This window comes from Sphaerodactylus townsendi, linkage group LG09 (assembly GCF_021028975.2).
Source record: "Sphaerodactylus townsendi isolate TG3544 linkage group LG09, MPM_Stown_v2.3, whole genome shotgun sequence".
Taxonomy (NCBI): domain Eukaryota; kingdom Metazoa; phylum Chordata; class Lepidosauria; order Squamata; family Sphaerodactylidae; genus Sphaerodactylus; species Sphaerodactylus townsendi.
The window spans coordinates 45,062,340-45,088,481 of record NC_059433.1 but is presented as its reverse complement, the minus strand read 5'-3'; the positions used below and the strand labels follow the sequence as shown (position 1 = coordinate 45,088,481).

The 26,142-nt window shown below is 40.0% G+C and overlaps 1 protein-coding gene across 2 annotated transcripts in view; it reads right to left on the bottom strand.

Moving 5' to 3' along the window:
• The window catches only part of YES1 (YES proto-oncogene 1, Src family tyrosine kinase), a 42,037-nt gene extending 16,103 nt beyond the window's left edge, over window positions 1–25,934 (bottom strand). Inside the window, exons 1-2 of one of the 2 annotated variants that reach the window (XM_048507912.1) lie at window positions 25,552–25,934; window positions 2,089–2,361 (exon numbers count right to left, since the gene is read on the bottom strand). In XM_048507912.1, the coding sequence (XP_048363869.1) occupies window positions 2,089–2,353 (265 nt within the window). In that variant the 5' untranslated portion in view covers window positions 2,354–2,361; window positions 25,552–25,934. Of the gene's footprint in view, window positions 1–2,088; window positions 2,362–25,032; window positions 25,168–25,551 lie in introns of those variants that run through there. The other variant, XM_048507913.1, reaches the window with a different exon arrangement.
• Window positions 25,935–26,142: the final 208 nt, after the last annotated feature.

Here is a 26,142-nt window from a genome sequence, read left to right as displayed (position 1 = left end):
AGTGCCACTCAGAGGGATGGAGGGAAGGTTTGTTGATATTTTTTGCGGGGGTGGCGTAAGGACAGTTCGCCCAGGGGTGATCCCAAGTGCTGCAAACAAAACAAACCAGGATCTATATAAAAAGGTGAAGTAATACCGTCATTAGGATTCTACAGAAAACTAAATGGCAAATATTAAATGATAATGTATGATTGTATTTTGCCTTGCGTGAAAAATAAACTACCAGTGTAAATTATAACTTTCAGTAGAGGTGGACAGAAATAAAGATGGACAAGAATAAAGATAAAAACCAACAGTGCTGTATTAAAATGGATTCTCACACAATTTAATTGATTTTTCTATAGATGGCCATTATGCAGCCTTCCTTTAAAGTTTACTTCAGCATAAAAGTTGCCAAACAGACATATTTTAATATTGCACATAATGCAGAAGGTCCATGTTTTGCTTTAAAACTCTACTTAATTTACTTTAAACTGGAAACATCAGCTCAACAGAAGATGCTTGCTATAAATTGGGCCAAAAACATTATTAAAAAACCCTCAGTAGAAACAAACCACTTCTCTCCATTTCTTTGAAGGAATATCAGTGCACCTATAAGCAGGGTTACAACTTTTAAAATCTATTGATGTAAAAGGGCTGAGAATGGTGTAATTCTGCTTAAGAAGGTAGTCCGCCGTCACGCCCCCCCCCCTCTGTGCAGGCCAACTTTTGAAAGCACAAAGGCCATGGGGGAGGGGGGGCAGGGCGGGGCCACGCCGCTGAGCCATGCACAGGGAGTTGTCTCCAGGCGCCATTTTCCCCGATACGCCTCTGGGTAAAAGATGTACTGGTTAGACTAAAATGGGACATTTTTGTGCATAATAGTGAAAATTTACTTATGCTAATGCCTCAGTTCCAGCACAGAACAAACCATGTCACTCACACATAGGAGTATGGAGGTTCCATTGACACTGCAAAGCCCCGCCCCCTGTCTCTCTGCATGCCAGCTCCTGAGCCAGCCTGCAGGGAGGCTTAGTGGCATGCGCCTGGGGACATAGGTGACCCCATGTTCCTATAGGCTGTACACCTCTGCTTTGACCACTTATGTGACAAACTTAAGCTTTCTGGGTGAACCAGAAATTCACCAGCTATTCTAGAATCTACTAGAGCTTTTAATTTCAAGGAGAAAATCACACTGCCCCCTGAAATTTTTCTAGCAAAGGTGTCCTCACTTAGCAGGCATAGCAAGTAGTTTTGTAGCTAACATGGAAATAGCACAATTGTTTTGGAATACTGTCTGACTCTTCAATTTTGACAGGATTTTCAGAATATCCTTAATTCCTCAGGTACGCTGACTGTGCTGTCTAAGTCAGGACATGCTGAAAAATACTACTGCATTAAAAAACAGGAACAAATTTATCCTGATGATAATTTATCCTGCATAGGAAGGTACAGTTAAAACAGCTGAAAATCCCTTAAAGTGCTAATAGCAACAAGGGGGAAAAAGAACACTTTCAGATATGGAAGGAAGGAAGGAAGGAAGGAAGGAAGGAAGGAAGGAAGGAAGGAAGGAAGGAAGGAAGGAAGGAAGGAAGGAAGGAAGGAAGGAAGGAAGGAAGGAAGGAAGGAAGGAAGGAAGGAAGGAAGGAAGGAAGGAAGGAAGGAAGGAAGGAAGGAAGGAAGGAAGGAAGGAAGGGGTATCTCTCCTTCCTTCACTATATTGTTCAAGATGAGGGCTGAGCAAATCTCTCTCCACTGATTTAAACTGCTGTTTTGTTCAGATATAGTAAGACTGCACAGAATGTTGCACATTGTATTTCATATAATCATACAGTAATATTTTTACAGACAGACCAATCTGAAAGCACCAAACTGAGAATATTTGCTGAGAATCTCCCTGGCCTAAATTATTATTGTTGACTCCTTTATTTCTTTTGATTTCCATAAAGTTTTACTACTTTCAATACCGTAAACAAAAATATTTTGTTATTTGGAAAACAATATTTGATGTTCAATTTTCAAAACATGCTTTCCACCCCCCCCCCCCATCATTACAAGATTTCAAGTACAAGGTTATAAAGTAACATTTTTATTTGAAATAAAGCTCACCTGTTAAACCGCTAGGATATGGACATGGCACAGATGAAAATGAGGAAGATGCTCCTCCAAAAGGTGTCATACCAGATGGCCCACCAAAAGGAGTCACAGAATGGCTGTTAAAATTAACTGAGGATCCCTTTACTGCAGGTGACTGGTTTGCTTGACTTGGATCTGATCCATAATGGCTGACATGAGAAGCAACAGGTTCTGGAGTATTCTCGGTTCTGTATTTCATTGTAGGACTTTTATCTTCCTTACTTTTAATGCACCCCATGGTCTTTTCTGTAGAAAAAAAGGCAGGTATCACTTTGTGTCAGCATTTCTCCAATAATTAAATATGTACTTAGAACACATGATAATCTAGATAAAGCTAACTTTCAACTTTCCTTTCAAATTTTCAAAGCTTTTTGTCTACTGAATTATATGTAACAGATAAATGCATTCAGCAGGCCAAAATGCATCATCAGTTTTAAATAATAATTAAAAAATTCTGACACTTGAATTGGTATCTCAATGGCCATTCATTTTGGTTATACCTAATTAATTCAAGGGTACTACCAAGCAGAAAGATTTGTATCCATCCAGTACTGCAAGTTGGAATTTAAATTATTTATGGATACTGCTGTTAAACAAGATTTAATGAGAAAAAACACACAACAGATTATAATCCAAGCTCATTTATGAACTGAAGACAAAATGCTAAATATTGTGCCACAGAACAAATAGGTACAAGCTTCACAACAGTCCAATTATGTTTCCAAATTATCAGACACAAGCGTCACTTTAAAATGCAGACTTCTCAGGAGCTTAGCGGATCACATTAATATCTGTTACTGTCTATAACATGATATGCTAGGCTATGTTACTAGAGACTGTTTGCAGGACAAATAAACCACTATTGGTACATAGTTTTATTTCAGTAGTTAGCTATTGTATTTCACTTACAAAGGGTTGTATGCACATTATAGTTGCTAAAAATGTATAAAAAAATGTACTGATCAGTACAGGGCTCAACAATATTGGCTTGAATCCTACTGGTATTTTCTGCTGACAGAAGAAAAAGGAGGCAACTTCCTTGCCTCAGCCTGCTGCAGCCCAAAGAATTTGAAAGCCACTTTGAGACTCCTTACATGAGATAAAGGCAGGGCCTAAATCCAGACTCCTCCTGGGAAACAGAGGGCACCCCAGAACACCAGGATTTTTTTCTCTGCTTGTTCAGGCAACAACCAGTGTTGGTAATCCCCCACCACAACACAGACCGTTAGTCCACTATGGTTATTCCACCAGGCCTGTTAATTAAGTCATTGGTTTCAGCGGGACACAGATATGACGCAGCGGGGAGAGCGGGGGATACTGTTCTTCCAAAAGATTCTTTGGAGATTATATGGTGATTGGTTGAAGGCAATAAAAAAAATCGATAGTCCATATCTTCTTCCCATTCGCTATAATATTTCCCTTCTCCATTCATTGTACCTGCTTTCACTATACACTATGTGTACTGTAAATTTTACTGCTTGTTTTGGACTAAATTTACCAAAGTTTTAAGAAGTTGAGACCTGCAAGGCAGAAATCCTATTCAGCGTCTATTCAGGAAGTTGGCTGTATTATTGTTGCATGCTTGAAGTTTTCATTGAAAATGTATGGAGGTAGATTCCAGCATATTTTATAGCTTAAGGTAGTTTAAAAACTGCTTCTTTTCCTGTTGTCAAGATGGTGGTAGGAAGACTCTGATGAACGAAAGAGTCGGGGCCTCTGGTTTTTTTCCAGTGCCCCTCATCCCTCCTTTCCCATCTCTACAAATCACAGTGCCTTTCTCTCTGGTAGTTCCCTTTAATCCAGGGGACTACCATCGCTCAGATATATCACCTGAGCAAAAAAGAGACAACAGGGTTGTCTCTCCCTCAGGAGAGTGGCAGCCATCAAGGTGCCAGAATTTCTTTCTAATAAAGCTTATTTCATTTCATGATGTGTTGCTATGATTTCAGTGGTCCACACCTAGAGTAAATCTGGCTTCTCCGAGGTCTCAGATTAAAGACAGAGGAACAATTATTTCACATCAAGGTGGGGCAGCCTTTAGCATATTATAAATAGTAGCAGGCCATCACATTTTCTGATTCAACTCTGACTTACCTATGAAATTGGAGAACTCTGATTTACAGAGTGGGCAGTCTCCATTATATTATAATGAACCATAATAGCATAATAAAGTTCATATATCTGCTCTGGTGTACCTACACCCCATTGTTTTATGGGTTGTATGTCACTGCCATCACTAATGTTAAAGGAAGAGGAATGTGTACATCTAGAAAAAGAACAACATTGTGAATCCGTAACAGATAAAATAATGAAGTAAATCAACTTAATTAGTAATCTAATATGAATGGACTGTTCTACTATGAAAATCCTATTTTAATCAATCAATCAATCAATCAATCAATCAATCAATCAATCAAGCAATCAAGCAAGCAAGCAAGCAAGCAAGCAAGCAAGCAAACCGTCCGTTTGTGAGTCGTGCTCTAACTCCGAAACCACTGGACGGATTGCTTTCAAATTTTCACTCAACGTTCCTATCCAATGCGGGCAGGTTTTTGGATATTCACATTGATAAAATTCAATACCTGAGCCAGGTAAAACATATTTTTCCTGGAGCACCAGGCCATGAAGCTGGTTGCGTTTAACTATCACCCTTAGAATGTGCGTGTAGCATGTCTGTGGCCTGAGGGGTTGGTATGCCCTTACAATGTTTGCGCAGATGGTCAGAGATGAGCAGTTAAAACAGTACATAGGTAATACTGTTAAGTAATACAAGTGGTAATACTGTCGAGTAATACAAGTGGAAGTGAAACACATTTGCTGTGTGAGATGTCAGGTGGGGTTCCCCCCCTCACACGCAGGTAACTTTCACTCTCTCTGCCTCACCCACTACTACCACACAACTCACATACTCTCATACACATCCAGCTCATCCTCATACACCTCACTCTGCCCTCCCACACATCCAACTACCACTTACGCACTTCCTCACCCATATTCGCCACAGCTCTCTTTTACTAAAAGCGAGCTGGAGTTTGCCTTTTTCTTCTAAGACAATCCGCGGGGTGGGGGCAAACCAACACTACTGCCTCAGCTTCTTTTGCACGTGGCCCTTTACGAACCCAGGGAGCTGGCCTCGATCTGAGTGCCTCACCACCACTGAGTGCCTCTGCTGCCTGACTGGGATAGCCTGCTTGCCCCAGTTCTGCCTTACCCAAGCCAGGACTGTGCGTGTCAACCAGCCTCATGGACTCTGGACAGTTCGCACTCTGGACAGTTCAATTGTGGAAAGGACAATTGCCACAGCAACACGTAGCCGGGCCCCGCTAGTAAGGAATATTTAAATTTAAATTGTTACTTAGTTAAAATCTGGATTTCATTGATTTTTTAAAAGTTATTAAGGAATGTAATACCAATACTGTTTGGTATCTTTAGTTATGAAGGAATGCACACCAAATTCTGTTGTCATTTACTGACAGTACTGGCAAATGATGATATACATACTAGAATACAATGCAGGTACATTTCCTGTGTAACTGTGTATACATACATTGATCTCTCTATTCCAAGACAAAAAGATATGATTGAATACCTAGAGAAGGGCAGCCCAATCCAGAGAGGTTATTTACCTGGTGACTGGGTGCCATGTGGCTCTGTAGTGACTGACCCAGAAGCTACTGCCTAGGCACCCTGGTGCAAAAAGCTGTGCCAGTATGGCTGGGGGTATTCTGGGGGTGGAGTCAACATTAATCAGCTTTCTACCAGCCTCTGCTCACCAGAATGTTGGCACTAGGGTTTCAGGCTTTTGCCAGCATTTTAGGTGGCATAAGCTCATAGAGCCCAGTGTTTTTCAGCAGCAGGGAGGCTTTTTTTGTTTTTAGCCTTCCTGCACTGCCTAGAAGCCCTCCTGGAAGCAGCGGGTAAGTGCTGAAGCGGTGCTGTGGCCCAAGGCTTTGCGTGCTGGACCGGGCTTTTAGTTACTTTTGTAAGACTTTCAGTACAACTGATTGTTTGAAAAAGAAACATGATGTATTTTAATTTTATTAAATTTTCTAACAAAAATAGTACAGGAAAGTGACAAACAAGATACAAGATATATATCACAAATAAAAATATTTAACCATTAACTTAATGGATTAACATTAAAGTCTTCATACAATTGAGTCTTACATACCTTCCAAACCATGCTATTTCAAGAAAACATTATATCCATTAACTGAACCCATTAAGTACGTTAAAAAATACACTGAGTATCCACATAGAAACCCCTATATATATAACACAATGAGAGATAAATTAACCATGACTATTTGTAAAAAAAATAATTACGCTTGGCCAGGTAACGTTTCAGAAAGCTCGCAACATTTTTACAAATGAGGTCAGAAGAACCACTGAGTATTTCAAGAAAACATACTAATCCATTGCCTGGGTGATTTAAAGCAACAGACGTAAGAAGCACTGAGAAACAAGGAAGAATCACAAAACCTTGCTGAGCCTTACTGCTTGGATATTTGAAAAGTGGAATTGCAGGTTTAAGAGAACATTAAATTATATGTTAGACTTTGTATGTCAATCCACAAACGCAATGGATTAATATGTTTTCTTGAAATAGTATTCCCTGAGTTTTTTTGTCTGAAAATTAATTGATGGTGAAATATGTTGGTGAAAATTGCTAACAATGCATTTATTTTCTTAAGTTCTGTTACCCTACTTAGCCTCTCCCAGTCTGCAATGTATTTTGGCAGATCACTATGATACCCAGGAATTGATCACAGATAGGGTGGAGAATACATAGCCATTCTTTGTTAGTAGACTGATGTTTTAGAAGAAATTGCATGAAAGCTTATTTTCCAGTTACATGAGTATTTGGTACAAATTACCCTTAATCCAAGAAGACTGGTAGGTAGAAGACTTTTAAGCTAACCTGCTATGTTAAAATAATATTTTGGGAAAGAAGGGCTTACAGACTACTTCTGAATACCAGCTGGTTGATAGAAGACAATAATTATGATATATTTTCCTCAAAATCCAATCTACTTTCATGGACTGGGACTGAGTGGTCTTCAGAGTGTGTGGTTATAAGAAAATAAGGTAGTTGTACAATTTTAATGTTTCTCTCTCTCACACACACAGTTTTACAGTTTGAAGACAGAACTATGAGATGGATCAAAGCAAACATTGTGAGAATGATTCCCTTGGGAACTTCCTGCATCCTTATCTAATTCAGCCTGATGAAAAGTATATAAAGCCTTTAATACTATAAATAGCATAAAAGTGGGAAGATTATATCAACTTCATAGATAAACTGAACACATGCATGCAATCAGTATACATAATCAGACCATTTATTTCTCACACATATGGCAGTGGACACAGAAGTCACCCACACACTTTCAGTGTAATTGTCTTTGATTCTACTACTGCATGCCTCAATTAATACTAAATTTCGGGGGGTATTGGTGGTGGGAATAGATAGAACAAGAGACAAAAAAAGAGGAAAACCCTACATTTTATTGAAATGAGGAAGAAATCTAAAACAAATGCAAAAGGAAGCAGTACTCTGACACCACCTACAATTCAAGCATGTATGTCATTTCAAAATTTATGGTGATAATTTCCAGGCATTTCCAATAGCAATTCCAGCTTACATTTAAAGTTCTGTGTAAGCACTTTTCTTCCAACTAATCTTTGGAAAGTATACAGCCTGTATAATACAGGTAATGAGTAAGAAATGAAGTCTATGAGGTAGGTCATTGATATTCTTATTTCACAGATGAACTGATAATGGCATGCGGTGACCTGCTCAAGGCCACCCAGGAAACTTGTAGCAGAGAATGTCAATGTCCAACACTCTTTAGAGTTTTACCAGAAGTCTCAGAGTTGATAAGTAATATTTCAGCTAATATTTCTTAGGACAATGACATATTCATGACATCATTTTTAGTAAGCTGAGACAAGTTCTCAAGGGTTATTATTCAGGCCTACAAAACGCTACCATTAAAGAAAAAGTGTCAGAACTATCAGCAAATGCTGGTAACTAGAAAGGAGATGGAAAACGCCAGTGCTTATGTATTTATCTAGCCTGGCTTTTCTGTTCAATTACAATTCAAGATGTTCTCAAATGAATTATTATAGTCCAAACAACTTTGGGCCAAATAAATCCTCAAGACCCCTTTGTCCTGTTGAGCCCAGAGGGGTTTGGATATGTTGGCATCTGAACATCTGCTCTGGGTTTCATCTCTTCATCAGAGTATAAGGTCTGCTAGATAGAAGCACTCTAAAAGACATGGGTAGGTAGCCTTTTTGGTCAAGTGCCCAATTAAACTCAATATCAACCTGTGAAGAAGTTGGCATGCTGTCAAACAAAACGGAATGGAGAGATAAGGTTGTGCTGGCCACTGAGGCACCCTGCCTGATTGTGTGGAAGCAGCAGCAATGACTTCTGATCATAAGAGGAACAACAGTCCTATACATGCAAGCTAGCAACCTCTTGTGCCAGCCTCACAGTCCATGCACACCGAGAAGAAATGCTGTAATATAACACCAAGGACTGGCTGCTGGCACTAAATGGAGGCAGGGGCCAGAAGGAGATCTGATAACCATTCCAAGTCCAAAACAACTGCTGAGATTATGCTCATGGTTTGACTATGCTCCTACTCCTGAGGTGAAAGAAAGCAAAATGTCCTGAAATACAACCATCAGTTTACATGCAGAGGGTGTTAGATTTTGTTTAGAATTATGGATCTGCCCAGTAGTGTGTGTGAGTGCAGTTTATAGAAACTTCTCAAGAGATAAAATATAAAAGGTAAAACTTACATTTATTCAAGCATCTCCAGTTCACAGCTTTGTTCCAGGAAAAAGGTAGATAGAAAGAAACCCTAGACTAAGAGAATACTTTCCCTTGAACAAGTGGGTACTCTACCGCGCCATCACATGTGTGGAGGTGAGAGAATGCTACAGTGGGAAAGCCCCACTGTGGCAGGCTGCCATTGACCATGCACTCAGGTCAAAGGCTAGGACAGAAGTGAAACCAGCATGGGGAAGAAAGGAAGTTAGTGGGCGGTCTCCTGGCCCAGACAAGGAGGGCAAACAAGAGAGGCAACATCACAGTTAGAGTGAGATACACAGCACCCCCAGTGTCCAGGAATGCAGAAGTCGCTTATTCCAACAGAGGGCTGCCTACTACTGATACAGGAAGGGAATAGATGGAAAAGACATAGTTATTTTAATTGTCATTAGAGATATAGGATTGGATCCTGTGGGTTTTCTACTACATGTCACTTAGTTCACATCCTTTGCCATGCCCCCCAACCATGTGGCCATTATAATCCCAACCTTTTGAGGGAACCTAATCCTTTGTTTTTCATTAGTGGAAAAGTTGGTTAGATCCAACCCACAATGCTTTTTGGCTTCTCAGAATGTTTTCTTAGTATGGATTTTAGAAGATGTGTAAAAATTTTACTTTGCTTTCAGCAGCATGCTGCCTGGAAAAGTTATGTTTTAAAAAAGAAAGAGCCATAATATTTTTAAGAAATTTGTTCCTTATCAATTTCCTCAAGTTTTAATAGAGTTAATTCTCCCCTTGAATTCCATCTACTGGTGACAGCTAGAGCTTTGGCTGTTAGTGGAGCTACTATGAGTTATTTTATCCATCATGTTTAGCTGTTGCCTAGATAACACTTTTGCTAAAATCTTACAAATAATGCTAACGGACCACTCTCTTACATACATTAAACGCCATTCCAGCATAGCCCACTTCAGAGAAAGTATGTATCTACATTTCTGTATTTTAGTTAACTCATATAACAAAGTAATACACAATAGTGAAAGAAACTAGCACTACAGAAAGTAATCTCCCTTTCTCTTGCTTGTTTGGTACTCCTTGTTTGTTACCACTTATTTATTGCCCGAACTACTGCAACCCATATAAGAGAATGTAGGTGTTTGCTTATATGTATGGTATGATCTAAACTCCCCACATTTATTTTGTTGCACTTCCTTTATTTTGCTTATATAGTACTACGATTTCTGCTGCTTGATGCATTGAGCCACAAAAGATCTTTTTAAAAAATGAAATGTTACTATCTTCCACAAAAAAATAACATAATACAGAAAAAGAATAAAGCAATATTTGTTTCTACATTCATAACTGATTATACTGAAGAAACACAGATTACAACTCAAAGTATGATAAGAAAAAGGAAAAAAGAAAAAGTTTAATACACACTTTTAACAGCTTGTTCAAATTATCATGCTCATATAAATTTCATGCAGAATTGTTTGCCATTAAAATACTCTTATACTTTAAACTCATATTAAGAAAACGTATAATTAAAATAAAACTCCCAGGTATCTTTACATTCATAGTCTAATCTTCCATTCACAGATACAAAAGTATTTTCTCAGTTCTTTGTAAAGGATCGTATAAATCTTTCACCACAAAAGATCTAACATCTAAGAACTAAAGATCTTTCTGATATTTTCAGAAAATAAATTAAAAAGTCTACTGATAATCATATCAATAAAAATATAGCATGGTTATTAAATATTTTTTGGAAAAGATATTTGAAAACTACTTTGTAAGACGCTGTAGAACTTGTAGCATAATCTAGATGAGAAGGGAAGCTGTACTGTGTCCAGAAATGGTGTGGTGAAGGCGCCACTGCACCATTTCCAAAGGTGATTTGAGTGACGTAGGCAGGAGGCAAATTCAAAATCCCTCCTGCCACCTGAAGACCCATAGAGGAAATAGACTTATGCCTCTGTATTCAACGCGTAAATCTGAGGGCCATGCTGGGGGCGTTCCTGGTATGAAAGCCCATTAGAAGCTGACTAAAGTTGGCTCCACCCTCAGGAACACCTCCAGAACACCTAGTTGTGCCAGCCTACAGCTTTAGGGTTGGCATGGTTCTGTAGGGCACAAGGTCTTCTGGATTGGGTGCAGTGGAGCTCTGCCACTCAGTTTGCCTTCCCCGCGGGGTGGGCAAATGCACCAGTGAAGCCCTGTGCCAACTCCAACAGCTGATTTGGTCACCTTCCTCTGGATTGGGCTGCCCATCTACTTTAAGAGCTTTGATGAAAGAGCCTAGATTACACAAAAATTTAAAGATTCAAAAATAAAGAAAATACCAAAAATATGCTCTTTCTGAAAATACTATGGTAACATGTAGTCTGATCTATGCATATTTATTCAAAGGAAGTCCCAGTGAGGTCAACATAACTTACTTCCAAGCTAGGATTGCACCTTTAAGTTACCTGTGATCAGCTAGGAGGTTATAAACGCACACCTAAAGTAGCCTGCATTAAATGCCTCATACTTTATGCTAAAATTTTATATTGGTTTAAAACATCTGGAATACAGTTATACTAAATGCTGGTGTGCCCCTGTGTACTTGGTGTGGAAACAACATTATACTGAAAAGTTATTGAAACAATGTAACAGTCAAGTGGTCAACTAATTTGAGTTGCTACCTCACTGCCTTTAAACAAGATCAACAGTAGATGCTTGCTAAGGGAAATGTTGCAAATGTAAAGAAGGGGATGATACCTTTTATCATATGTAGTGGACATGCAAAGAGACAAAAGAACAAAAAAGGAGGAAAGAAATACATGCCAAAATACAGAACTTGTCAAAAACTAAATTTGCCATGGAAGTCAAACGATCACCCAGAGACATTAGTTTTCTTTAGAAGTCTTCAGTAAAGTTTTAAAAATTCATGCAGTTCTATTAAATAACAGATGTAACAATATTTCAGAGTGAAATGATCTGAAATACTGATTTTGGGGACATAAGCTATGACTAACTGTGGACGGGGTAACCAGATGTTGAGCCTGAGGGCATTTAGAATTTTGAAGAGTGAATTTTGTTTAAAAAGGCAAAGCAGCAGAGAAAAGGAATCTTGCTCAATAAAAATTAAAAACAAATGTCAGAAGTACTCTGCCAAATTTTCAAATCTCTATGGTCCAGAAGTGACAAAATCTCTGAGCCCCTAGGGGGAAGGGTGGTCTAGAAATTTAATAAATAAATAAATAAAATAAGTGAAACCAAATTAATATGGCTTGTTCAGGAGAAAATTAAAGAAAATAAGTTATCAACGTGGAATTAAAGGCTTGCCTTTAAGGATTCTTCTAGAGCTTTGTAAGATCTAGTACAAATTCACTACGTACCATATCTTTTTGGAACTTCTGTAAAACATTGTTGTGCAATTATTGGCATCAGCATTCCAAACTATGCCTCAGGGGAAGAAAAAGACAGGGCAGCAGTGTTTACTTTGACCATTTCTTCTGCTTATTATGTTTTAAATTGGATGGCTTTCACTTCTTGCCTTTGCTTTCAGCAAGCCAAGGATGCTACCTGATACCAGTCACACCCTATGCCACTGAAGTTAGCAAAGCATTCTGTAAAGAATGCTCCTGAAGAGGCCTTAAGATCACAGCACAAGAGATTTCTCCCTCCAATTGTAAAGCTTAATTAAGAGTTCTTGAATGTTTGAACACTCTGTTATGTTTGTATTGTGTTATTTCAATTGGTCTTCATAAAAGATATCATAAGCTATTCACCAATGCAAATGCCTACTTTTTTTGTCTTCTTTCTGTATAATGCTATGCGGTTCCTGGGATCCATAGGAGGGGCACATATTCCAGATGTGATGCCAAACAAACTGGTATTAACATTAAAAAGGGGCCTTAGACATCATCCACAGCCCAGGGCTGGTATTTTATTTCATACTACAAGGAAACCTCCTTCCTTTTCAGCTCTGAATATGACAAAGGACAGGCACAGGAACCCTCTTTATATATGTTTCTGGAATAGCTTTTAGTTATCATTTCTGCTGTCTCATTCTCATATTCAAAAGAAGCATTCACTACATATGATCTATATTTTTAAACCCTATTTTCTTTTTTCCTTGGTTTTATCTACTTTGTTTCTATTAGAAACCTTTGAAAGGACACGGAAGCACCTATATGACCTATATTACCTGCTGTGAGTCCTTGAATTAGGAAGAAGTAATAAAATTAGACAACCCCAGGCACAGTTTGGTTATTTCTCCCATTTTTTTGGCTAGTAAATATGATACACTTCCATAGAGGATTTGATAAAGGACACTTCCTGTTCTACAGAAGCTGCTAAAATAATAACCCAGCCTAAATCACACAATTTAAAATCCCATCAATTTCAATGCTTAAATATGGCACTGATTTTCAGTGAAATGCTGTCTGAGTCTAGGCATTTTTTACTCAGAAATAAGTCCCAATGATTTGGATAACTAAACATGCATACAGTTGTAGCGAAGCAGTGCTTCTCTAGCTACATTAAGGCCATATTATTCTATTAAAAACTGTTTACCCATCCAAAGCTATGTTAACATAGAATAAGAAAAATCAAACTTGGAAAGATTAATACCATATAAGCTGCTCTCACCACTGAGGTGATTAAAAAAAGTGGAGACCTGTTAAGGAACAGAGGGGAGGAGAGAAAGAAAAAAGTAATCATGTTTAGGGTCTGCTTAGAGTCCTTGTGCTCAAAGACCTCCTACCGTTTTCCATAGGAGGACCACCAGCATCACTGTACCCTAGCAAGAATTGGCAATATGTAAGAAGTGGGATCATGTACTGGCTAAAACATAATTTCTTTTTTGTCACCATGGCCCCCTGTTGAATGTCTGCTATTGACTCCTTTGCAGCTTAAGGGACATACATGCATGACTTGACAATTTGGACGGGAGAAAAATTTGGGAGTTGTTTCAAACCTGGTGGGAGGGGGGTTGGCAAAGGAATGTCCTTCATCTAGTTTAGTTTATTATTAGATTTTTTTTATCCCACCCTTCCATCACCGAAGCAGGGCTCAGGGCAGCTTACAACACATAAGTGCTATCTGATAATATATAACAGAAGCTGTACAATATACATTTAAGTAAAATATACAAAATATTAAAATTCTCAATTCCATTAAAAGACCTATATAATGTTGGCACCCATTACACGGTTCCACCCACAGCACTGATTAAAATGCAAGTTTTTTGTTAGTAGAAAGACATATCCTCTAACTGTTAATCTTTCACCTTCTAAAACTACATATGGTAAACTGAGAAAACAATAGCTACATAAACGTTCAGTAGAAGAGTATTGATTTACTGCTCAAGCTCTTCAGATCAAAGGGGATTTAAAGAAAGGATTATTCTGCTGCCCAAAGTATAGGAATAGTTCATGAAGGAAAATTGATAAGATTAAATTTGTAAAAAACTGCTTAAAATGTGCAACGAAACAGTATACGGTAAATGATTACATAAACATTTGTTTTTAAAAAGTGTATTTGTCAATTTCGAACAGTTCTCAGGCAGCTGGAGCTTGATGCCAACATTAGCCAACAGTGTCTTTTTGGCAAATTCTTTTACAGTTGTGCAAAGCTAAATCAATTTGGCACTAGAACTGCCAGCTAACTCCTTAAAGCATGAGCCCCATTCACTGAGCTGAATCGCTCCATTAAAGGACAGTTGGCGGGCATAGAAAAGACTGGGTTGACTGAAAATGAGCTTCACTCCCAAAGAAGTTTCAGGAAGGTTTTCTAAAACTCAGAGCGGCTCTTTCAATAGATGAAGCTAGCTGAAGAGGACAAAATAAAAAATGTTTCCGAGAGAGGCTGAAGGTTCCTTCACCTTCTGACTTAAGCTACAGTTTTAAAAACAAAACAAAGCAACTTAAAAAAAATCAGAGAATGTAATTACCATTTAAATATTTTTAGTGGTTCCCCTTCTTGTTCTTTTATCAAACTGCATGTTATTTTTTACTCTACTAAAACAGAGATAATTCTCTGCAAATTGATTTATAGAATGACACAATACAGATGCCTAACAAATTGGTTTTTTGTCCAGCATTTTTGAGAGAAACCTACAAAATCATGTTGTGCAAGTTTGCATTTGTATTTGCAGCTCTACGCATGTCTAACATAATAATTCCTCCTAGATAATCATAATGATTTTAATTTCAAAGGCACATGAGGCTGTTTAATCAATGTCAGAGGCAACGCCTACAGACTGTATAGTAGCAATATGCTACACTTCTGACAAATATTCACAGCTACACAATCCTTCCAAGTGCACTCAGGTTAAATATGATGCAATAATTTGGAGTCAGATGGTAAATTTGAAATTAGAAACTACTCAGAGTACCTTTGTGATAAAAGTATCAGTTCTCCCCAGCCTAACTACAGGAACAACAATTAAAGAACCATTAAAATGTTCATTGCAACAGCACATTTCCATTTCTGAATAAATGGAATAAATGAGGTGCCAACCTCAATCCTACCTGTCAAGACTATCAACCCCCAAATTAGGGCAAGATCTTTCATCCCAGAAGTACATGACCTGTTCAGAGTTGAAAAGGTATAACTTTGGGAAAAGTAACAGAGAACTTAACTCAGAAAATATTCAATTAAATCAACAGGATATTTTGTTATGAACTACTTAAACTTCCAGCAGATTAACAAGAATTTTAAGTTTTATAACAAAAAGTTTTAAGATGTACTTGACATGTCTATAAGAGTCTACTGAAACAAAAACTGCCTTTATTTCTGACTTTTGAAACAAGCAGCAGCACATCATATAACAGGAGTAACACAAGAAAAGTCACGGTCCAGAAAGAATACCATTATCTAGCTTCCTTTGCCACACACAACAAAAACAAAAAATGTAAAGCCAGAATCTATTCTGAGGTTTCTGTGGTTAGTATAACTTCTTCATTCTCCAACCATGAAAGAAATCTTTTTGCCCCAACAGTCTGTGCTTTGACAAGTCTGAATGCTGGAGGTGATAACTATTAAAGAAACAGGTCTTAATCTTGAAAAAATTCTGCTGGCCCCTTCAGGACATAATGTAAGACCTTTCAAATCACGAATTTTCTTGAAGTAATCTTGTGGAAAGAATGCTATTATTTCATTGCTTCCCAGGGAATTTTTTTAAAGTTCTCTTGCAATTACAAAGTGTTGGATCTAGAATTTGCAAGCAAAGTTATGCTCATGCACTTTCTACAGTAGGAGAACAAATTTTTCCAAAGCTTCTGTTAAGACTTCTGTTCATGCAAGGAGACCTTTGGATCCATGTAATTAGCTTAATTCAGATATTACCGGTATGTGAAACAATGGTTTGATTAAACCGATGTGAGTTAGGGTCTGTTGAACCACAATCTGATATCATGGTTTGAAATTTTTACTAAGAGCGGTTATCGTTAACTATTCTTATAAGATCTTGTATGAACACAGATATCCCAATGTCAGGCAGTTCATGCATACATACATTGCACAGACACCCTTTATCAATCAGCTCTGAGGCCCATCGCCACCACCTAGAGCCCAGCTTCGAAGCAGCTGAGCATGGGCAGCAAGAAGTACTCTTCTGCTACCCTGTGATTGCAACGAAACTTCCCAGGCAATAAGTCACCTGCTGTGCCAAAGATTGCCCTTTCACCTAACTGGTCAGTCTCAGTAGCAGATGACTGGGGCTAACCCTGTTGGCAATATTAGCTATATTCAGGTGGGTGATTGGGAGGCGTTTGAGATGCCTCCTAAGCAAGCAGCACAGTTTCTAAGAGAACTGGAGGAGCGGGGAAAACCTCAATTAAATAACTAAGGCTCACCTGGAACCCACAATCCAATTCCGATGGAATATGCACTCCATGTACATTTGAAGATCCCCACCTCTGTTGCATCCAGGAAGACATACTGTTTGACACAGATTGCATCTCTAGGACAAGGGCCAGGGAGTAATAAACCAACAAACTATGCCAGTCCAGGTGAAGGAGAGCTCAAAATATTCATCACCACTTTGTCTTCCATTATTTTCTGCTTTCCTTATGTGTATTCCATACATGGAATGGACCACAGGCCTCATCTCCACTAGGAGAGGGATGGAAATATAGCAGAACTGCATGAGAAGATAATTCTGAACATCTTCCCAACCATAGCTGCTCCTGCCTGAAATCAAAACAAAACACCAAAATGGCCCTTGTTCCCCTTCTCCTCTTCATTTCCCCATGAATTATACTTGTTACTTACAGAAATCCCAAACTGGACTTAAAACTATGCAAATGCTAAAAGACCGTTCTTTCCTTGTGCTGATGAAATTCAGCAGGCTTCTAAAGAGGGCGAAAGAGCCAAAAAGTTGGCTTAATTATTGTCCACAGACTGAGGCACAGCTGAGACTGGCTAGAGCTGAGGCAGAGGGGAGAGTCTGGTAGGTGAGGGGGATGATGCAGCAAAGCCAGTGCATTCTCCTAATCCTTCCCAGCACTCAACGCCTCCACTTTTCCTGCAACAGCACAAGTATCCAACAGCATATAATCTGTGTGGCATCAAAAATATCCAATGCAACAACTTTCTACTCAACCTAACTTTTAAAAAATATTTTTTTAAGTTCAGCTTACAATAACAAGTAGACATTAAACAGCTGCAAATTAAATATACTAGTACAGTTGAGATATATTCTGACACTTAATTATACATTAGTGCTTTTCACAGAAATCATTTGTTCTATTCACTTAGCAGATCTTAATAAATGCAAATCATACAATAGTTTTATGTGTATCAGTTACTGCATGATGCCTCCTTATCCACATATTCTAGAAAAGACAGCCATTTATTTAAAAAGTCCATAGAGTAAGGTTAGTTATTTGCTACTTTAAGTTGTGAAAATATGTCAGCTACAATTAAAAGGTTCTACACCTTCTCATACCACTGCCCAATGAAAGATACCTGAGCTTTTTTTCAGTAGGAAGCAATCAGAAATTTTTCTGCTAGTAACAATATTGAAATCAATCCTCTTTTTAGGATTGAGAGTTTTTGTATATCAATTTTTTCTAATAAGATAATTAAGGTATCATAAGAGACTTTGCATTGTGTGATTAATACTCTCTCCCTCAAGATTTTGTCCCCAAATAATCTAAATTTTGGACACGTTTACTAGCACTGACGAAAATGACCTGGGTTGCCACAGCCTTTCCAGCACAGACCTGAGTGATCTGGTATTATATGATGAAGACCAGAGGACATGAAATACCACTGGCTCATAATTTTATAAGTTAGTTCTTTAATTTCAGTAGAAGCTGATTTAAGAAGATACATCTTACAAATAGGCATCTAATTGGTCATAAAGCTCATCTTGTTCTATTTCTTGGAGGGGTTAGGGGCATGATTCCAGGCAGCTGGAATGATAGGGAAGGCAGTATGGCTTGGCCCCAATGTGGTGACCGTGTGCGCCACGGTGCTCCCCAGCACCTTCTCTGGCACCCAAGTTTTTTTAGGCAGTAGATGGTGCTAGGTTGGACTTTTGCCCAGCAAGGCTCCTGATTGGCTGAGTAGCCACCACAAGCATAAGGATTTATATTGTGTTACTAAACTGAAGCTGTGGCAATCATTTGGTGGTTGGCTCCACTCCTGAAACAGTCATTTTTTTTGCTGCACTCATCTTGCCGTATCAGGATTCCAAATGTGCCTTTAGGTTCAAAAAGGTTGGGGACCACTGGCACAGCCCAATCTCGTCAGATCTCAGAAGCTACGCAGGTTTGGTACTTTGAAGGGAGATCACCAAACAAGACACACCGCAAAGGAAGGCAATGGCAAACCGCCTCGTTTCTCACTTCCCTTGAAAGCTGCAATGGCCATAAGTCACTGTGAATTGAGGGCCCTACACACATACAAGCGCACAACATGGTGTGAGAACAAAAGCCCTCATCCATCATTTCTATCCTATCCTTTTCCAGCAACTAATATTAAAGGATATTACCTCTGATCTGAAGGTTCTGTTTAGCTTTACACTCACTGATAAAACAAATTCTCCACAGAAATAAAGTCCTATGTTAAAATAATCTAAACTAGTGGTCCTCATCACTGCTTTTGGCAGCAAATCCAACATATTCATTAAGCACCATGAGAAGCGGAACATTTTTCATTCAAATTGAATCTAGTGCCAATCAATTTAATGGGATGAACCTCAAATTTTAGTAACAGAAGAGATGAAGAAAAAGTAGCCAACAAATAATGTAAACAAAGACTGAAATAAATGTTCTACAGCAAACTTTCTCAGTCTAAAATGGGGGTGAAAAGTTCACTTCTTTCCTTCTTTCCCGTTTATATTCCTAGAAACGCCGATGACTGCAATTCATATCACTGCCTATTTTTATTTCTTTCTAAACATAATATACCAGAATAAGGAGATATATATTATCCTCATCTAATTAAGGCCTTGGCATTATCTGGAAAACAAATCAGAATGCAGACAGTGTATCCAACAGCCCCACCCAGAGGGGTCAGGCGAGTGAGGATACCTCCTCCTTTCCCACAGTGTGGGAAGCCCCCAAAAGTTTTTTAAAAATAAAACCCTGAAACTCCCCCATAGGAGAGAACAGAGATATGCCACGAAACTGTGGCGTATCTCTTCTAGCATCTCTGCCAGCACATGAAACCTTGCTGGGCAGTGAAGGCCAACTGAGGTCAGCCTCAACCTGCCTCCGGCCATGCCAGCACAGCATTGTGCACCGATGGGCCTGGGTGATGGTTTCTGGGTTGGATGCCATGGACCTGTGTGGTGCCTGGCTGCCAAAGCAAGTACCCTCTCCACTGATACATTTGCCCCTTGCACCAACGGGGTAGGTACCCATACTGGCACAGGGATGCACTGGCTCTAGAGAGCATTTGTGCCCCCTTTGGATTGGGCTGCTAGTCTCATTTGGCATCATACTGGGAAGAAATAATTGCATCAAGTAGTAGTGGCAAGGCCATTAGGGCTTTGCCCCATTCATAGTTACTTTAGCCCCATTTATTCACACCCCATCACTGAAAAGGTATCCCCTCTACACATCTGGCAACTAAAATGACAAGCTGAGAGGGATTTTCGTTTTGCCCTTTTGCCAACTACTTTCCTATACAAAAGCTTTCTTTTTAGTCCTTTTTCTCTCTGCCAATTATGGATCTACACAAAGATTTGCCTTCGTCTTATAACTGCAAACTCAGGGGTCAACAAATCTCTATACCAGGTCTCTATGATCCCTTCAGATTTCTTCCCACCATCGACCACCCAGGTGGCACCCACTGCTAGTTTTTCAATGCCCCCTTGTGACAGTAACTCCCCCAGCTGTAAACAGGAGTGCACTGCAAGTAATAGGTACAATCGAATTTCCATTCCAGATGCCAAAACTTGAAGGATTATTTGTAAAGCAGAATACACTATGTAAGCCTTTGATACCGATTCTCTTTCAGTCAGAGAAAATGCCACATCTATTGTTAAAGAGGACAGCATCTATAAAGAGCCTTCACTAAATGATTTGTTTATAATTGCACATGTATAATACAGGCAGTTTTTTAAAGTAACAGTTAAATTCTGTTTTAAGTAACAGTTGAATTCTCGTTCAATCTTGCTTGTATATATGAAGGTCTTCTTGTATTCAATATTTTTGTTATGTATTAGTTAGCTTTACTGATTTTTAATTATTTCTCTTGGAGCTCTAAAACATTTCGTTCAGAGTGAAATGAGTTAATATTTGTGTGCGATAAATGTAGCTTTAAGCCTTGAGTATATGCGTCAAACCTGTTGAAAAAAAAAGGCTTTACAATGTATGCTGTCCTGAGCTCTTTGGAAGGAGGGCAGAATAAAGATGCGCTAACAAATATGTGATAAATTAATCCAAACAGATTCTAGACACTCCCTGCCAATGGGGGGGTGGGGATCTACTGGTATATAGCATCATTCCAAGTCAATAATCAATTTCATGCACTTCTTGATGGCTCTGCTGAAGTTTCTAATACCTGAAAAACAGCAAGTGGATTTTAGTACAGTCATTTATGACCACCAGATGGATGCTTCACAGAACACTGTTTATTTGTTATGTGGTTAAAGGGTAGTGTAAGCTTTTGTAAATTCCAGTCATCTGTAAGTCATAAAGGTGACAATGAAAACATTGGCTTTGTGATGGATAGGTCTGGCACCCAAACTTGTGGGCTGGCTCCTAGAACCAAAGAAGGTTAGTCAAAGTCTGTATGAAATTTGCTGAGCAGCGTTGAAGGAATGCTAACGGTTTTTCTAAGTTCAGTTATATAATGTATACTGGATCAGCTCTATTGACATGTTTGTTGACACTCTCAAACACCAAAAGGTTACTTTTCTGATTTCTTCAGAGTCACCTTTTAAAAATCAACATAACTTGTCTAACTTCCAGTCCTGTAAGGAGGGCACTTTTACTGATGCTGCAAATTTTTTTCTGAAGTTTATTCCAGACTTCTTTAAAACTTCTCAGGTCAATGTCATCCAGAGCAGCCTGCATCCTACAGAAATCCAAAACATAAATCCCTTTGCTTGTACTGCTGAATGGCAACATGCTCAACAGGATAGCTATCGGAGTCATTAAAATCATTTCCACACCTGTTCCAGGTTTTGCCTAGCCTGCAGGTCTTAGCACTGCACAGTAGTTTGCTTTCAAAACTGAAATCTTCCTAAATTTGAGGGATAGGTGAGGGGTTTATGGGAAAGCACCCCAGTTGCATTCTTTTAGCACAGTCTTAGCCTGCAATATTTAATTATAAAACCTATTCTGAACTATTGTGACAGTCCAAGGCTGCAACTCTACACACCCACCCGGGAGTAATTTCCATTAAACTTATTAGGACCTACTTCTGAATAAATATACATTTGATCAGGCTCTAATTACAGTTTCAGTTTTTCATTAAGAAGGTCTTTGAAAGAAAGTAATGTGAAACAAAAAACTTATTTTTGACAGATTTGATTCTGGAAGGAACTATGGTGGCTGCACCTGCTTTATATGAGGATTGTCTCCAATTCAATCACTGGTGTCTCCACTTGAAGGGATCAAGGAGCTTCATGTGTTTTTTCTGCATGCATGGCTCACCCCACGTTTTTCACGTTGTTCATCTCAGAGGCTTGGAACTGATTCAACATTTTTTTGTTCACATGCCTCCCTTTGCAACATTGTTTCCTGTGTTTCTTTTTACTTTAGTTTAGTTTCATCTTTTCTGCACTGGAAGCAATGTTTTTTGGTTAGGAGAAGACCTGTCATGTCATTTGCAATGTCATGGATGATCATGCTGGATATTCCCTCTCCCCCTCCACTATTTTTTGTTTGTTTGTTGCACAAGCAGTTTAACAATGATGTGCACCAACACTGAACTGGAAAGCACACTATTGTACCTGCTAATTCAATAACGAGTTGCGCTTACATAGTGTCCATTCTGTCTGCTATGACTGGTCACTGTGGCTGTGATTGACTTTTTGAAATCTTGTTTCCCAAGGTTCTCAGATCTGAACTTCAAGCTGTGCCATTTTGTTAGCACATTAAAGAATCCCTACATTTATTGAACTTCTCAGTACAGTCATAGGACTTTTTAGTCAAAGCAACAACACAGCTGATGTTTCTGCTTCAGATAAACTTTCAGAATGTTCTGCAGATTTACTCTTACCGGATGCAGAGTAGGCCCAGAGCTCTGTACCCTGCAACCATTCCTGCAAGGACAAGAGCAACAACAAGATGGACTGCATTGTTGCACATGGGCTTCTTCTGTCCCTTTGCATTTGGAAAAGTTTATATTTAAAATGGATGCCCAAACCAAAAATGGATGCCCCAAACTGCACAATCCACCATTAGGCATGTCTGCATGCCCCCCCCCCCTCAAAACAACTAGAGGCCCAATGCATTTGTCCACTTTGGTTTGCACAAAAGCACCATCAAACTATTGCTCGCTTGATAAAACACTCCAACAATTTTTTTTCCTGCTCAGAGCCGGTGGGAGGGAGGGAGGATGCAGAGTGGGCAAATGAGTGGAATGCCCTCAGTGTACACAGCATGCTACAGTCCTGTAATGAACAGCATGTGGAAGTTTATGGGGATTTTCAACTTATTTGACTGGATTTCTATAACAGTCCTATAATGTCTAGTTTTTTTATATGTTAAGTTAAAACTGATATGCATTCAATTATCCATCGGAAAGACCAGCAACTCTCCGTGAATCTCTGGCAATTTCCCACAGCAACGTGGAGGGTTATTCTTGGTTCATGGGTCCATGGGTCCATTAGCACAATTGTGAATCATTGTTTTTAATTAGGTGGGAAATGGGAGGAGGGAGGGGATGAAAGTGGAGACAAGCAAAAACAGTGGGCGTGAACAAGGAAAGTATTTGGGGTGGAGAAATAAAGGCCGTTTTAAGACGATCACATGCTCAAGGGAAGCTGGCTCAGAAACGGATTGGGAAAAAAAACTGTGGTAAAAGTACCCAGAAAGCAGCAGCGGAAAAATGAAGGGAAAACATTTCCAAAACCAAACAGAAGAAAAAGTGTATCAAATTAAAAGCAAAAAAAGTAGTATTTGGCAGCAAGAGATGTTGCAAAGGACTCATGAGGGAAAGACCAATCACCAGTGTCTCCACTTGAAAGATCACGGAATGGATGATATCAAAGACCTGAGACTCTGAAGAGCTGCTGCCAGTCACAACAGGTGATAACCTTGACAGACCAATGGTATCAATCATTATGGCAGCTTCCTGTGTCTCAGAGCTAATAATAAAAACATACAACATGCAGTAGCTTACATATTTGTAAATTTAACTGCCAGCATTGTACAATTGCTGAACACTCAATGAATTCTCTATTTTGCTTTGTCAGTATGATAAATGTGCTCTTAATCAGCAATTCACATACTTTATTCCAAAAAACATGCAGATATGCTTAATACTATGCATGGCACAATGCCAACAGCATATAAAGTTTACATGTGCACTGTATAGAACTAAGGCCCAAAATGGCTAATAATTTCATTATGCCACAAATAAATCTACTACAGGTAAATTAATTCAAAATTTAAGATCACACTAAAATTATGAAAAGGTATTAATATCGGTACGAGCAAAGATTTTCTTCCATAGTTTAAAATCATGTTGCAAAGTGTTTCCAGACTGTTTTTCCAGGAAACTTCAGTAAATATTTAAACTTGTCATGGCAATGCTCTGAACACCGGAACAGTCAGACTTGTACAACTATTCTACACGCACTCCAGGTTTTGCCCAGCCCACAGGTCCTAGCAATGCACAGCAGTTTGCTTTTTAAGTCAAAGTCTTTCTAATTTGTAGAATGGGCAAGAAGTTTATCAGAAACCATTCTGGCCACCTTTTAAAAGGAAAAGTTTTGAAAGTTTCAGAGCATTTGTTCATGCCTATTCTTATGGCATGTTTCAAAGTATAACTTGACAACAAATTCCTAAAACTCCTTCGTTTTTATTAGACAATTAACCTAAACTCCCTTAACCTAAATAATTTTTAAGTATATGGTTTACAGTGTCATCCTAAGTAGAGTTAAATCCTTCTAGTCCATTCCCTTTAGCAGTCTCCCAGTGCAATCCTGAAAAACACTTTCCTCGAAGTAAGCCTTACTGGACAGACCTGGACTCTTAGAAGACCCTATCTGCTGAGCCTGCAACCCCAAGACTGTCTTCTCAGAAATGAATCCTACACTATCCAGTCTGGCTGACTTTCAGGAAAGCGTTTTCAAAGCTGCAGTAAAGTATATAGGAACTTTGTTCAAAGTCTCCAGCACAGTATATTGGCATAATTTACATATGTACTTAGTCCAAAGGGCGGACAAAGAATCAAAATTTCAGTTTCCTTGTTTACATGAATTTTAACTTCTAGTCACACCCATACTTTTTGGTGCATAGATATATGGTTTTATATGCAATGAAATAACACAAAACCAAGTTAACATTAAAACAAACCAGCAACCTTCCTTGAAAAAACTAGGCACATATGCTGAAATGAAGCAGGAAGAGTGAGACTATTCTTATAAAATAAGGCCAAGTACGAGCAGAGAGTTATAAAGTTGAAAACGCTGAAATGTGGGTAATAAAAACGAACGCTGGGTAAACTGAACCCACCTTCCTTCCTTCCTATCTTCGTTTCCCAAATCAAAGTCCAACAATGCAGCTTGCTGGGGTCGTCAATCAAATCAGCGGAGTGAGGGGAAGGGGGGGGGGGACCACCTTCTGTTCACAACAGTTGCTATCAGGCTTCAAGCAGTCGCAAGGCGCATCGGCTGCCTGGGTGCTACTTCTGCGCTGGAGAAGGGCGGGGGGGGGGGGGACCCGGGAGGAGATCCCCCGCAGTATTCCCACACTGTAGCTCAAACTTGCTTTCGGTTATTAGAAAAAGGAAAAAAAGGCAAAAACTAATGGGTGCAAAAGGAGGAGGGAGTTCCTGCAAAACTTTCTGGGAGTAAGAGCGAGCTCGACGGAACCAGGGCAGGGGCAGCCCCCTCCCCCATTGGCAGGACTGGGGGAGCCCCAGGAGCAGGGAGGCTCTGGAGGGGGCGTGCGGGGCCTAGCGCTCTCCAGGGGCCGCCGCCGCCGCCTCACCGGGAAGGGGAAAGGGCGTGGGGAAGGGCTCGGGACTCTCACCTGCTTCCCGCGGGCCGCTGACTCCAGGGCAAGCGCCGGGCCCCCTCTGCTCCCGAAGCGGCCGCTCGGGGGCAACTCGCCCGAACGGGGCCGGCGAGAGACCCCGCCGAGACTTCCCTGCGTCCGGCGCTGTCAGCCCCGCCGCGTCCGCTCCATGAACCCCGGCCGGGATCGCTCGGGCGAAGAGCCGCTTCCAAAGGCTCCGTCGCAACCCCAGGCCGAAGGGAGGGGGAGGAGCCGGGAAGCGGGGGCGCGGGCTCTGCCAGGAGGCGGAGGGGGAGGCGGCGGCGGGCGGCGGGTCCCCTCAGCCGAGCCCGAGTTCACCATCCCGACCTAACATGGCGGCCGCCGGAGACCGGGGAAGGAGCCGCGCAGCGGGTGGAGGAGGGGGCTGCAGGCAGCAGCTGTTGCTGAGGAGAAAGGAGGCGCTCCGGCTCTCCCAGGGCGGCTGCTGTGCCTGTCTGGGCCGCTTCTGCACCCGCCCGCCGGCCACGAGCGGCTCCGTTCTCCTCCGAGCAGCCACGAGGCCCCGATTCACCTGCTCGCTGAGGCGCTCCCGAGATCAGGAACCCCGGGAGGAGGAAGAAGCGG